Source organism: Cetorhinus maximus, chromosome 21 (assembly GCF_964194155.1).
Source record: "Cetorhinus maximus chromosome 21, sCetMax3.hap1.1, whole genome shotgun sequence".
Classification (NCBI taxonomy): Eukaryota; Metazoa; Chordata; class Chondrichthyes; order Lamniformes; family Cetorhinidae; genus Cetorhinus; species Cetorhinus maximus.
Window position 1 is genome coordinate 10,925,596 of NC_135899.1, and position 15,263 is coordinate 10,940,858.

The 15,263-nt window shown below is 48.0% G+C and overlaps 1 protein-coding gene across 2 annotated transcripts in view; it reads left to right on the top strand.

Annotated features, from left to right (window-relative positions):
- skic2 (SKI2 subunit of superkiller complex) overlaps nt 1-15,263 on the top strand; it is a 73,291-nt gene that overhangs the window by 31,901 nt on the left and 26,127 nt on the right. For both annotated transcript variants that reach the window (XM_078566576.1, XM_078566577.1), the window contains 5 exons: nt 876-982; nt 3,273-3,419; nt 8,484-8,580; nt 12,459-12,671; nt 14,840-14,950. In XM_078566576.1, coding sequence (XP_078422702.1) covers nt 876-982; nt 3,273-3,419; nt 8,484-8,580; nt 12,459-12,671; nt 14,840-14,950 — 675 coding nt within the window. The remainder of the gene's footprint in view (nt 1-875; nt 983-3,272; nt 3,420-8,483; nt 8,581-12,458; nt 12,672-14,839; nt 14,951-15,263) is intronic.

Consider the following 15,263-nt stretch of genomic DNA (forward strand, 5'->3'; position numbering starts at 1 on the left):
GCTTTAATCTGTTTACTTTCTCAACAACCCTCATAGTTTTGGGTAAGTCAATGCAAAATGAAAATCATTCTGCTCACTAGCAGGGTGGCCCCTGTGGTATGGCAGCTCCTCAACCCAGCATTCTCACCCCTGAGCCAGAAGGTTCACGTTCTACTCCAGAGAGGAGAGTGAAACACCTGTGGGCTGACAGTCCAGAGCAGTACGGAGGGAGTGTGGCACTGTTGGAAGAGATGTTAAACTGAGGGGTCCTATCGGGTGGACATAAAAGATCTGATACAAGGGTTTTTTTCCCTATGCTAGTTTACTAGGCAACTGGATTAATTTGTTGAGAGAATTGTGTATGGTGGCGTATTACATTTTGCTCAGGGAGTCTGAGTTGCTGTGGCAACATGCACTTTTTACATGAATGTTGTAGCCTGGAGCTAAGGATAGTGATGGTAGAAGCCCCAATGTTCTCTCCCAGTCTTAGTGCCTGGCATTGGTGTGTGTTGGAAGGATTTACTGGTTGGTACTCGACCTCTTTGGCCGTGTTTCGGCAGCACCTTCCTTGACCATCAAGTCCTGGAGTTTCTGTCTCAGAGACAAAGGCGCTACCCACTGCACTACAAGACCTTCATTAATTCTGTGTGCTTATGCTTAAATTCTTTATCCATGTTGGGCATTACTTTGGAGAGGAGCAGGGGAGTTCTCTGCAGCCAATACTTAACCCTCAATAACATTGCTGAAAACAAATGATCTGAGTTGTGGTTAGTGAGAGCTTGCTGTGTGCAAATTGGCTGCTGAGCTTCCAACATTACAACTTCAGGAAGTGCTTCATTGCCTTCAAAGCACTTCTGGCGCTAAATAAATGCAAGCCTTTTTCTTTCTCTTTACAGAGAGGCGTTGTATGGGAGGAAGTGCTGATCATGCTTCCAGACCACGTGAACCTTATCCTTCTGAGTGCCACAGTCCCCAACACCCTGGAGTTTGCTGACTGGATTGGGTGAGCTGTTTCCTTCTAAAACTGCGACTGCCACCAACCCCTCTCCCTGCTCTGCCATGTCTAAAGTTCCCAAGGGGACATCCAGAAGGAGGAGGGATGGGATGGTGAGACACTGGCTCGACTTCCGCCCTTTAAATTGCTGCTGATTTAAAAGCATATCAAGCGCCAACCCTAATCACAGTCACCTCTGTGAGAAAATAAGATCTTGATTTATCCAAGGTCAGCCAAACATTTCAACCAAACATGTGAAGCCTGTTTTCATAGATTTCCTTTTCCTGCGTTGCTTTGAAGGGACCCATTTGTTAAAGTGCAGAGTCCAGATTTACTGCAATAATATTGGGGGCGTAGGCTTTTGCTGAACCCAGTAAAAACAAGGGCCCCATCTAGTTCACCTTCTGCCATCCCAGTGGTTGTATGTTACAATGATAATGAAGTTGTTGACTAATCATAGCATTCGATCTCTTTATCAAGGCTCACTAGACTTAGACATGAGGTGGAGAAAGCCTCCAGTGGTGGAGCGCCTCCGGAATCACAGGTCCAAAGTCACCTGTTCATCCCGAGCATGCTACATTTCGCATTGCAGAGTCATGCAGCACTTGAGCACAAGCAATAGGAACAGGAGGAGGCTATTTGCCCCCACCGAGCCTGCTCCACCATTCAGTACGACCATGGCTGATCATCTCCCTCAACTCCACTTTCCCACCCGCTCCCCATATCCCTTGATTCACTTAGTGCCCAAGAATCTATCGATCTCTGTCTTGAATATACTCAACGATGGAGTATCCACAGCCCTCTAAAGTAGAGAATTTGTAAGATTCTCAACTCTGAGCGAAGAAATTGCTCCATATCTCAGTCCTAAATGGCTGACCACTTATTCTGAGATTGTACCCTTGTGTTCTAGATTCCCCAGTCAGGGGAAACACCCTCTGTGTCCTCCCTGTCAAGTCACTTAAGAATTTTTTATGTTTCAATGACTTCACCTTTCATTTCTCGAAACTCCAAGGATTATGGGCCTGGTCTATGCAATCTTTCCTCATAGGAAAATCCCCTCATCCCAGGAATCAGTCTTTTGAGCCTTTGTTGCTCCCCTTCTAAGTATATCCTTCCATGGATAAGGATGTATCCTTAAACATTCACACTCTCCACCACTGACATACAGTGCATAGCATCTAGCACTACAACAACTTGCCAAGACTCCTTCAACAGTACCTACCAAACCCCCCAACCTCTATCACCTAGAAGCATAAGAGCAGCAGGCACATGTGAACACTGGTTCAAAATAGTTTTGAAAACATTGGATATAGGAGCTGCGGTAGACCGTTTGGCCCTTCAAGACTGCTCCACCATTCAGTAAGACCATGGCTGATCTTCTCTCTCAAAGCCACCTTCCCACGCTATCCACATATCCCTTAATTCCCTTAGTATCCAAAAACCTAGTGGCCTCTTTGACTGTCCTCAATAACTGAACATCCACAGCCCTCTGAGGTAGAGAATTCTTCAGATTCGCAACCCTTCGAGTAAAGAAATTCCTCCTCATCTCAGTACTAAATGACTGACTCCTTATTCTGAGACAGCACCTCCCAGTTCTAGATTATCCAGCCAGGGGAAACAGCCCCAGTACCTACCCTTTCAAACCTACTAGGAATTGTATATGTTTCAATTCTTCTTAACTCTGGGGAATACAGGCCCAGCCGACTCTCTCTCCCTTCATAGGACAGTCTCCTCATCCCAGGAATCAGTCTAGTGAGCCTTCATTGCACTTCCTGTAGGTTAAGTACATCATTCCTTCGGTAAGGAAACTAACATTGTACACAGTACACCAGGTCTGTTCTTGCCAAGGCCCTATACATTCGCAGTCAGGCTTCTCGACTCTTAAACTTTAGTCTTCAAAGCCCAGAGAGCTTGGGTGTAAGATTTAGTACGGGCACGATGGGCTCAATGGCCTCCTTAGCTGGCTGAACTTGGATTCAGAGGGGTTGGGGGAGATGCCATAAATGTGGACAGAGGGGTAAGGGGTGGTTAACCAGCCGAAACCAAGCTGCGCTGTCAGTGCCGAGTGCTGGGATACTCCCAGCTCGTCTCCCCTCCCATTCCGCCAGGGTTATCCTGAGCAGAGTCTCACTGAACTTCTTCGCTGTTTCAAAACTCTGCGCTGTTGGTCATTCAGCATCAGAGGGGAGAGGTTTAGATTTTGTATTTCCTGCCTCCCATATTAAATGTTTGCACTCTCCCACTCTCTTCTGACCTGGGTTTTTTGCTCCACCCCGCCCCCACAACCCGGCCCTTTCAGGAGGATAAAGCAGAAGAAGATTTACGTGATCAGCACCATGAAGCGACCGGTGCCACTGGAACACCATCTGTACACGGGCAACAGCCAGAAGACACAGAACGAACTCTTCCTACTGGTTGATGCTCAGGGGAACTTCCTCACCAAAGGGTGAGTGCAGAGTGCAGTCTGGGTGGAGTGGGTGTACGGTGGTGTGTGTGTGTGTGCGTTCTTGCTTATACGTGTGTGTGCGTGTGTGTGTGCGTGTCTGCTTCTGCATGCCTGTGAATCTGTGTGTGTTTGAAGGAGCTGCATATTTAAATCGACCGCGCATTCCAAAAAAAAGCTAGTGGGTGTGGTGTTTGTAAGGCTGTTGGAGGTTACAGAGATATGGAGAGGCAAGGGATTACAACACGGGAATCTACTGCCATTGATTGTTCGGCACAGACATGTTGGGAAACATTGACTGATGGCCAGCAGGCCCCGGTTAACCTCTCGTCGATCACTGGCTCTTATCAGGCTACTTTCCTCATAGCGGTAACTGTTCTCCTTTTCAAGTTGAAGCATTCCTGCAATTAGCCACATTACTGTACAAGGCCCTGTCCGTCTCCTGGTGCTGAATTGCTTTACTGCGTAGTTGGCATTTCCATCAATCCTCGACGCCCACTGACCGGTTTGGCAGCACCTCCATTTTAAAATTCTCGTCCTGGTATTCAGATCCCTCCATGTCCTCACCGTCTCTCTATCACTGCAACTCCACCCCCGTAAAAAACCCCCCTGCACTTATCCATTTTTGGCCCATTGCTGCTGTGGGCCTGTAGGCCAGACCGATTAAGGACGGCAGATTTCCTTCCCTAAAGTGGATTATTGAACTGAAAGGGTTTTTACAACAATCGATGCTATTTTCATGGTGACCGTGACTGAGACTGGCTTTATATTCCAGAATTTTTTATGAATTGAATTTAAATTCCATCAGCTGGTTTGTGCGTTTCCCAAAAATGGACCACTGGATTATTGGTCCATTGACATTTCCAATGCACCACTGTCTCCCCTGAAATTATTGTCAGCCTCTTGAGTCAGAAGGTGATTGAGATTTGAGCTCAAAATGCAGGCTGACATTTTTTCATTCGTTCATGGGATGCGGGAGTTGCTGGCTAGGCCAGCATTTATTGCCCACCCCTGATTGTTCTGGGGACAGTTAAGAGTCAACATTGCTGGAGTCACATGTAGGCCAGACTTGCAGGGCATTAGTGAACCAGATGGGTTTTTAATGACATGGTCGTCATTAGACTTTTAATTCCAGATTTTTATTGGATTCAAATTTCACCACCTTCTGTGGTGGGATTCGAACCTGGGTCCCCAGTGCATTACCTTGGGTCTCTGGAACACTAGTCCATACTACCATTTACCATTATTGCCACCGCCTTCCCAGTACAGTGCTGCACTGTCGGAGGGTCAGCTTTGAGGGAGCGCTGCACTGTCGGAGCTCAGTGCTGAGGGAGCACTGCACTGTCAGAGAGTCAATACTGATGGAGTGCTGCACTGTTGGTGGGTCAGTGCTGATCAAGCGCTGCACTGTCTGAACTGAATGCTGAGCAAGCGCAGCACTGTCAAAGCTCAGTGCTGAGGGCGCGCTGCACTGTTGGAGCTTAGTGCTGGGGGAGCTATGCCCTGTCGGAGGGCCAGTACTGAGGGAGCACTCCATTATCGGAAGTCAGTACTGAGGGAGCGCAGCACTGTCAGAGCTCAGTGCTGGGGGAGCTATGCCCTGTCGGAGGGCCAGTACTGAGGGAGCACTCCATTATCGGAAGTCAGTACTGAGGGAGCGCAGCACTGTCAGAGCTCAGTGCTGGGGGAGCTATACCCTGTTGGAGGGACAGTACTGGGGGAGCACTGCACTGTCAGAGGTGCCGTCTGTTGAATGAGACTTTAAACGAAGGCTCCGTCTGCACTCTTACTTGGATGTTAAAGATCTGTGGCCACTCTTCGAAGAAGAGCAGCGCAAGCTCTCCCCAGTGCCTTGGCCAATATTTATCCCTCAATCAACATCAAAAAAATGAATGAAACCAGACGGACCACCCAGCATCGACCTAGGCACCAGAAAAGACAATGGCTCAACCCCGAAAAGTACCCCATACTAACATCTGTGGGCTAGTGCCAAAATTGGGAGAGCTGTCTCACAGGCAAGTCAAGCAACAGCCTGACATAGTCATCCTCACAGAATCATACCTTACAGAAAATGCCTCAGACTCCCATCACCATCCCTGGGTATACCCTGTCCTACCGGCAGGACAGACCCAGCAGAGGTGGCGGCACAGTGGTATACAGTCGGGAGGGAGTAGCCCTGGGAGTCTCAACATCGACTCCAGACCCCATGAAGTCTCAAGGCACCAGGTCAAACATGGGCAAGGAAATCTCCTGCTGATTACCACGTACTGCCCTCCCTCAGCTGATGATTCAGTGCTCCTTCATGTTGAATACCACTTGGAGGAAGCACTGAGGGTGACAAGGGCACAGAATGTACTCTGGGTGGGGGACTTTAATGTCCATCACCAAGAATGGCTCGGTAGCACCATTATTGACTGAGCTGGCCGAATCCTAAAGGACATAGCTGCTAGACTGGGACTGGCAGGTGGTGAGGGAACCAACAAGAGGGAGAAACATACTTGACCTCATCCTTACCAACCCGCCAGCTGCAGATGCATCTGTCCATGACAGTGTTGGTTGGAGTGACCACTGCACTGTCGTTGTGGAGATGAAGTCCTGCCTTCACATTGAGGATACCCTCCATCGTGTTGTGTGGCACGACGACCATGCTAAATGGGGTAGGTTTCGAACAGATCTAGCAACTCCAGACTGGGCATCCATGAGGCGCTGTGGGCCTTCAGCAGTAGCAGAATTGTACTCAAACACACTCTCTAACCTCATGGCCTGGCATATCCCCCGCTCTGCCATTACCATCAAGCCAAGGGCTCAAGCCTGGTTCAATGAAGAGTGCAGGGTGGCAAGCCAGGAGCAGCACCAGGCATACCTAAAAATGAGGTGTAACACAGGACTGCTTGCGTGCCAAACACCGGAGGAGGAGGCTGCATAAATATTCCCGTCCTCAATGATGGGGGAGCCCAGCATGTCAGTGCAAAAGATAATGCTGAAGCATTTGCTACAATCTTCAGCCAGATGTGCCGAGTGGATGATTCATCTCAGCCTCCTCCAGAGGTCCCTAGCATCACAGATGGCAGCCTTTAGCCAATTCAGTTCACTTCACGTGATGTCAAGAAACGGCTAAAGGCACTGGATAATGCAAAGGCTATGGGCCCTGACAATATTCCGGCAATAGCACTGAAGACGTGCTCCAGAACTTGCCGCGCCCCTAGCCAAGTTGTTCCAGAGCAGCTACAACACTGGCATCTGCCCGGCTATGTGGAAAATTATCCAGGTATGTCCTGTACACAAAAAGCAGGACATATCCAGCCTGGCCAATTACCGCCCCATCAGTCTACTCTCGATCATAGTAAAGTAATGGAAGGGGTCATCAGCAGCACTACCAAGTTGCATTTGCTTAGCAATAACCTGATCACAGACAGCCAGTTTGGTATCCACTTGGAGCACTCAGCTCCTGACCTCATTACAGCCTTGGTTCAAACATGAACAAAAGAGCTGAACCCCCGAGGTGAGGTGAGAGTGACTGCCTTTGACATCAAGGCAGCATTTGACTGAATGTGGCATCAAGGAACCCTAGCAAAACTGGAGTCAATCGGAATTGGGGAAAACTGTCCACTGGTTGGAGTCATACCGAGCACAAAGGAAGACAGTTGTGGTTGTTGGAGGTCAGTCATCTCAGCTCCAAGGCATCACTGCACGAGTTCCTCAGGGTAATGTTCTCAGCCCATCCATCTTCGGCTGCTTCATCAATGACCTTCCTTTCATCATAAGGTCAGAAATGGGGATGTTCGCTGATGTTTGCGCAATGTTCAGCATCATTCGCGACTCCTTAGATACTGAAGCAGTCCATGTCCAAATGCAGCAAGACCTGAACAATATCCAGGCTTGAGCTGACAAGTGGCAAGTAACATTCACGCCACACAAGTGCCAGGCAATGACAATCTCCAACAAGAGAGAATATAACCATCGCCCCTTGACATTCAATGGCATTACCATCACTGAAACCCCCCAAGATCAACATCCTGGGGGATACCATTGACCAGAAACTGAATTGGACTAGCCATATAAATACCGTGGCTACATAAACAGGTCAGAGGCTAGGAATCCTGCAGCAAGTAACTCACCCCCTGACTCCCCAAAGCCTGTCCACCATCTACAAGGCACAAGTCAGGAGTGTGACGGAATACTCCCCACTTGTCTGGATAAGTACAGCTCCTACAGCACTCAAGAAGCTTGACACCATTCCAGGACAAAGCAGCCCACTTGATTGGCACCACATCCACAAACATTCACTCCATCCACCACCGATGCACAGTAGCAGCAGTGTGCACCATCTACAAGATGCACTGCAGGAATTTACCAAGGCTCCTTGGACAGCACCTTCCAAACCCACAACCACTACCATCTAGCAGGACAAGGGCAGCAGATAGATGGGACCACCACCACCTGCAAGTCCCTCCCCAAGTCACTCAGCATCCTGACTTGCAAATATATCGCCGTTCTTTCACTGTCAAAATCCTGGAACCCCCTTCCTAACACGACATGGACTGCAGCGGTTCAATAAGGCAGCTCACCACCACCTTCTCAAAGGCAACTAGGGATGGGCAATAAATGCAAATGAGTAAAAAAATAAATAAAAATGCAGATTACCTGTTCATTACCAGATTGCTTTTTGTGGGAGCTTGCTGAATGCAAAATGGCTGCTGTGCTTCAACAGCGACTACACTGAGTGATAAAAATACTTTAATGGCTGTAAAGCACTTTGGGATATCCTAAAGTTGTGACCGGTGCTAGATAAGTGCTTTTTTTTCCTGTTTACCTTGATTCTTTACATCATGAAGACACCCAGCACCCCTCTCAAACAGCATGTCTCTGCTTTTAAATCTCTAGCTCCTGTATTTTCTTGCGTTCCAATATTGCAATCTATATAATAATATGGGGATAACCATCGCTTCAGAAATCATAGTCGCCATTTCGTATCCTGCTTTGTTAACAAGCTGGGCCTCGCATTGTTCAGTGTGTAAGTCTTTCCCCAGTACACTCACAGTTCTACCTCTTGCTGCTGATGTACAGGTACTACGCAGCGGTTGAAGCCAAGAAGGAACGTGCCAGTAAGCACTCGCAGACCTTTGGAGCCAAGCAACCCGTACATTATGGAGGCTCCAGCCAGGTGAGGCCCTCTCCTCTTGGCAAAGAAAGCCAGACACTTGTCCTTCATAAACGCTTCATCAGGTCTCTGTGCTGACTGTCTTTTTTTATTTATTTAAGGCATGTGGACATCGCTGGCTTTGCTAGCATTTATTGCCCATCGCTAACTGCCCTTGAGAAGGTGGTGGCGAGCTGCCTTCTTGAACCGCCTTCTTATGGGAGAAGGGCTGGGGAGAGAAGGGCCAGAGAGAGAGCCTGAGGAGAGGACCTGAGAGGGAGTCCGGACCAGAGAGGGAGCCCGAGGAGAGAGGCCGGAGGGGGAACCCGGAGAGGGGGTCTGGGGAGCAGGGCTGGAGAGGGAGGTGCTAGGGTCACGGGGAACCGGTGTACTAATTTGAATCTTTGGAATATTGTTGACTTTATCACTATCCAATGAATCAGAATCGAATGCAACCAATATGGTGGGATGTTGAGTTTAATCAGAGTTTAAGAAGTAATATAACACACTAGTTTTCAGCATAAACATACAACCAAGGCTGGTCGTGAGCCCAGATTGGGCAGGATGGCTGGCGTGTGCAAACAGCTTTTTCTGTCTGTTTTCTCTTCATTTCTCGGTGCCTCACGTCTTCACGACTTCTCTAGCCACTCGGGACTGCCTAACTTCACTGAGCTCTCCCAGCCTTTTACTTTTTCTTCAGGGGTGTTCCTTGGTGGATTATTGACAAGTCCTTTTGGCCCTATAAAGATTTACTTAGAAATACCCCCATAAAACTTCTAAACCTTGGGTTGAAAAGCGCACCTTTAATGTCACTCACCTGCCATTAACATCTTTGCACGTACCCTCTGTCATTGGTCAATTAGCCTCATCCTTTCAGCCGATCCCCATAGCCAGTCCCATAACTCCCTCAAATTCCACCTTCAGACACGTCATTGTTCCTATGGGCCAGTTCATAAGCTGTTCATATTGGCTAACCAGTCTGTCTCTTTTAATTCCTTATCAGGCTGTTAAACCAATGTATTGTTCACTAAAGTAACTGCTGTGCTTACTTCCATGCATCAGTTAACTGAAGTTCAGCAATGTCCTGCTGAAGCAAGGTGGAATGAAAAATCCAACAGGCTTTTCTAATATGGATACGAAAGCAAAACACTGCGAAAGCTGGAAATTTGAAATGAAAACAAAAATAAGTTCCGTATATACTCAGGTCAGGCAGCATCTGCGGAGGGAAACATGTCTGGCTGAGGTGACCTGTTCTCTGATGAAATGTCATCTTGACTTGAAACGTTAAGTCTGTTTCCACAAGTGCTGCCTGACCTGCTGAGCGTTTCCAGCATTTGTTGTAATATGCTTGGCTGTTTTAACTACTTGCACAGTTGCTCTCCCATTGAACCTCATGTGTGTGCATACATGTGTATATACGCACACACACGCGCACCTGATTGCTAATTTTTAACGGACCCCCCCACCTTGAGAGGGAAACACTTCATTCAGGCTCTCGCTTTCAACCTTCTAGTAACCATGCCAGTTCTAGGTTATTGTTCGATGGTTCAGCCGGCATGTCAAGCACCTCAGATTACGGGCTATCGTCATCAGGACCGTCAGGACCAGACACTGAGCAATTGCCATAACTGCTGAGGCTGTTCTGGTCCAAGGATATTGACTAGCAATAATAAGTGACTCCTCACCACGGGTGATCTCTTATTTTGCTTATTGCTTTTTCAGTTTGATATGTTATCTTGTTGCAGCTTAACCAGATGTTCCTGGGAAGCACTACTCCCTTCAATGATGAGCCTTAAACTTAAGACACGGGTGTAATCAGGTATCCAAATTTTAGCATGCCTTCTTTAAGGCAATATTCACTTGTTCTTGGGCTGCATTATGAATCCTTCTGGGGATTAAGTGGACCTTCCCAACTTGAGTCTTTTTATGGGGCTTAAAACTAAAGGTTGGCCACTTGACCTGACAGCTGTATAGATTCTTTTATTAACTATCTCATTAATTTTGCTTTTGGACTTTCTGGAAACTCTTTACTATATCAAGTATTGATCTTAGCGCTTGCTGCAATTCTTCAATTTCATTGAAACCTCCCTTCTTCGTTTTAGTCAAAATTACTTTCAGTTGTTCCCTCATGGCTCTATCATCTTCTCACATCGATTCTATATCCATCCTGTTCCAGACTGCAGCACCCGCTGTAGCTCCTACACCCATCCACTCTCCCAGGGGGAGAGGGTGACAAAGTGGTAATGTCACTGGACTACTAATCCAGAGACCCAGGCTAATGCTCTGGAGACAAGGGTTCAGCTGGTGGTATTTGAATTCAGTTATAAAATAAAAAGCTATTTTTATACAAAGTATGAAATATAAAGCTGGCCTTGGTTAATCCCTAACTATCACCGATTGTTGTAAAGATCCATCTAGTTCCCTTTGGGGAAGGGGATCTGCCGTCCTTATCTGGTCTGGTCTCCATGTGACTTCAGGCCCACAGAAATGTGTGTTGACTCTTCACTGCCCTCAGCCCACTCAGTTCAAGGGCAATCAGGGATGCCAAACAAATGCTGGCCTTGCCAACGACGCACACAACCCATGAAAAAAATAAAGAAAAAAATCCACCTCGCATGCTCTCCATTATCACTTACTTTTTTATAACGCTAGTCATTTGGGTGGTCAACATTCTTCAAAGTCCACAAAGCCTTTAACGACTTATTGCACCATTTTCCTGTAAAACACCTGATAGGTGTAGTTGCACAAGCTTCTTGGCATCAGAATTGCTGACAGATTAAATATCACCAGGACAATTTCAGACCTAACGTTTTTGTACAGACTCACATGGGTATCAGTTGCCAATCGACCAATCTCAGGGCCTTCAATTATCCCAGGGAAAAACCCCCTTCCCTCACCCCACACCTCATTGCTGTTCTTTTGCAGAAACAAAACTTGAGCAGCTTCCGGTAAACCGAAACTTACGGCATTAGCCTAACCGTTACCTATTACAAGGCCGTTTTATATGTACATATCTCTCTTGCATGCGTGTATACGCACACACAGACACAGACGCACCATATTGTTAATTTTTAACACAGGGAAAGGTACTGGAAGAGCTGATGGGCCATGGAGAGGGGCTTTATCGGAGTTGGGGGGGCGGGGAGAGGGAAACCAGGGTGAAGGGAGGCCAGGAAGAGGAACATTAGCGGGGTGGCTGGGAGAAGTTGGGGAGTGTTGAGTGGGGTCCTGGAGTAAGAGAGAGGCCCGAGGCTGATGCCAGTGGGTGGAGGTCGGTGGGGGGGGTGGTGCGCAACGTGAACCCGTGGGTGAAGAGGGGTTGGATTTGGGAGGAGAGGTTTGATTGGTTGGTTGGTGAGATGGGGTTGAGGGGGGAAGGGAGGCAGGGTGGCAGAGGAGAATGGCCAGGGAGAGTGTAGGGCTTTGGAACTGAGGGGTAGAGGAGGAGGCTGTTCAGTGGGGTGGAGGGGGGTACGGTTGGGAGGAAGGGGGGGTGCTGTGTGGCGAGGGTGGGTGGAACCAGGGAGTTTAAGCCAGGTAGCTAGAGGTGCCAAGCATCAGAAAGTGGCACAGGTTGAGTAAAGTAGCACACTAGCTGTAATATATAATAGTAGCACCAAGTGCCTTTTATGCACAAGACCCTTCAACTCACAGACTGCTTCGGAGCAATTTCCAAGGGAAGCAGGGAGATGTCGAGCAGAAGACAGGAATAATGGGGGGAGATCCAAATAGGACATGCTTCGATTTTATAAACCGCGTACCCTTTACCAGATTATGTTTGTAAATGCTGTTGTAAAGCAGGTGGATATCGCCTGATCCGCCAGCCCCCAGCATGGTATTATTGAACATCCTGCACCCTCTCTGCCAGTCTCTAATGTCTTTCTGTATTTCACTGGATGCAGGATAAAAGCGTGTGGTTATCCTTGATTGATATGCTTCGGAAGAAAGACAGCCTCCCCATTGTGGCATTCACCTTCTCGCGGAATCGCTGCGACGAGAACGCCAGCATGCTCACAACCGTCGACCTCACCAGCACCGTGGAAAAGAGCGAGATCCACATTTTCTTCCAAAAGTGCATCTCCCGGTTAAAGGGCACGGACCGAGAGTTACCACAGGTAAATGTCGGTGAGGAGCACTGTGGGATGCTGGGCTTTTAAACCTTGGCGCAGTGAGATCGAACAGCACAATATCTGCCTGGAGTGTGGGAGTGGGGAACAATTAGGAGTCAAATAAATGTTGTTGGCTCACCATGACCTCTTTACAAGGGAAAGAGTGTGTGTGTGTACGTGTTTGTGTGTGTTTGTGTGTACGTGTTCGCGTGTGTTTGTGTGTACGTGTTCGCGTGTGTTTCTGTGTACGTGTTTGTGTGTGTTTGTGTGTACATGTTTGTGTGTGTTTGTGTGTACGTGTTTGTGTGTACGTGTTTGTGTGTACGTGTTTGTGTGTACGTGTTTGCGTGTACGTGTTTGCGCGTGTTTGTGTGTGCGCGCGCGCGTGTTTGTGTGTGCGCGCGCGTGTTTGTGTGTGCGCGCGCGTGTTTGTGTGTGCGCGCGCGTGTTTGTGTGTGCGCGCGCGTGTTTGTGTGTGCGCGCGCGTGTTTGTGTGTGCGCGCGCATGTTTGTGTGTGCGCGCGCGTGTTTACGTGTGTGCGCGCGCGCTGGAAAATGAAGGTATGCCTTCAAACTTCGTATAGCATTAGCTAAAATCAGCAAGGCTTTGGTTTTTGGGCGGGATGGTTACAGTTAGTGCAATGGGGTTCAGTATATTTGGGGTTATAGACGAATGAGGTTCAGTGTCTTATTGGTGGTGTTGCAGACAGTGAGATGGGTTTTGGTGTTTTTTTTGTCGGGGGGGTTTACAGACAGTGAGATGGGGCTTGGTGTTTTTCTGGGGGTAGTTACAGACAGTGAAATGCGGTTTGGTGTTTTTCTGGGAGCGGGGTTACAGACAGTGAGATGGGATTTGGTGTTTCTATGAAGTGGGGGCGGCTACAGACGGTGAGATGGGGCTTGGTGTTTTTCTGGGGGTAGTTACAGACAGTGAGATGAGGTTTGGTGTTTTTCTGGGGGCGGTTACAGACAGTGAGATGGGGCTTGGTGTTTTTCTGGGGGCGGTTACAGACAGTGAGATGGGGCTTGGTGATTTTCTGGGGGTAGTTACAGACAGTGAGATGGGGCTTGGTATTTTTCTGGGGGTAGTTACAGACAGTGAGATGGGGTTTGGTGTTTTTCTGGGGGTAGTTACAGACAGTGAGATGGGGCTTGGTGTTTTTCTGGGGGCGGTTACAGACAGTGAGATGGGGCTTGGTGTTTTTCTGGGAGTAGTTACAGACAGTGAGATGGGGCTTGGTGTTTTTCTGGGGGTAGTTACAGACAGTGAGATGGGACTTGGTGTTTTTCTGGGGGTAGTTACAGACAGTGAGATGGGGCTTGGTGTTTTTCTGGGGGTAGTTACAGACAGTGAGATGGGGCTTGGTGTTTTTCTGGGGGTAGTTACAGACAGTGAGATGGGGCTTGGTGATTTTCTGGGGGTAGTTACAGACAGTGAGATGGGGCTTGGTATTTTTCTGGGGGTAGTTACAGACAGTGAGATGGAGTTTGGTGTTTTTCTGGGAGTAGTTACAGACAGTGAGATGGGTCTTGGTGTTTTTCTGGGGGCGGTTACAGACAGTGAGATGGGGCTTGGTGTTTTTCTGGGAGTAGTTACAGACAGTGAGATGGAGCTTGGTGTTTTTCTGGGGGTAGTTACAGACAGTGAGATGGGACTTGGTGTTTTTCTGGGGGTAGTTACAGACAGTGAGATGGGGCTTGGTGTTTTTCTGGGGGTAGTTACAGACAGTGAGATGGGGTTTGGTGTTTCTATGAAGTGGGGGCAGTTATAGACGGTGAGATGGTGTTCGGTTTTATTGTGTGGGGAATTACAGACTGTGAGATGGGAGTGGTTTTTTTTGTCGGGGAGGTTACAGACAGTGAGATGGGGTTTGGTTTTATTTTGTTGGGGGTGGCTACAGACAGTGAGATGGGGTTTGGTTTTATTTTGTTGGGGGTGGCTACAGACTGTGAGATGGGGTTTGGTTTTATTTCTGGGGTGGGTAACCGACAGTGAGGTGGGGTTTGGCCTGTTGAATTGGATTGGGGTAGGTATTTGGTGTGATGGTGCTAACTTCAGTACAGAAGATATTTGGTACAGAAATGTATTAGTATGAATGTGCTCCTTCGGACATTCATCCCTCTGCTCGGTCCCATTGGACAGTTAAAAACCTCTTTATGTCTGTGTTGGACAGGTACGCCAGATGGTGGAGCTTCTGAAGCGTGGGATTGGTGTTCATCACAGTGGGATCCTTCCAATCCTGAAGGAGGTCATTGAAATGCTGTTTACCAGGGGCCTAGTGAAGGTAAGACTTCACAATATGTGGGTAGTAGCTCGCCCCTGAATAGAGACTTCATCACCTTTAATATTACCTGGATGGTAAGAATATAATTGTTTTTTATATTCTTTCATGGGGTGTGGACTTCCCTGGACAGACCAGTGCTTATTGCCCACCCCTAATTGCCCTTCAGAATGTGGTGGGGCAGAGAGATCTGCGACTAATGATAGATAAATCCCTCAAAGTAGCTATTGCAAGTCAATGAGGCTGTGAAGAGAGCAAACTCAGCATTAGCGTTCAATTCTAAAAGGGGAGATTTCAAAAGCAGAGAGAGGGGGTT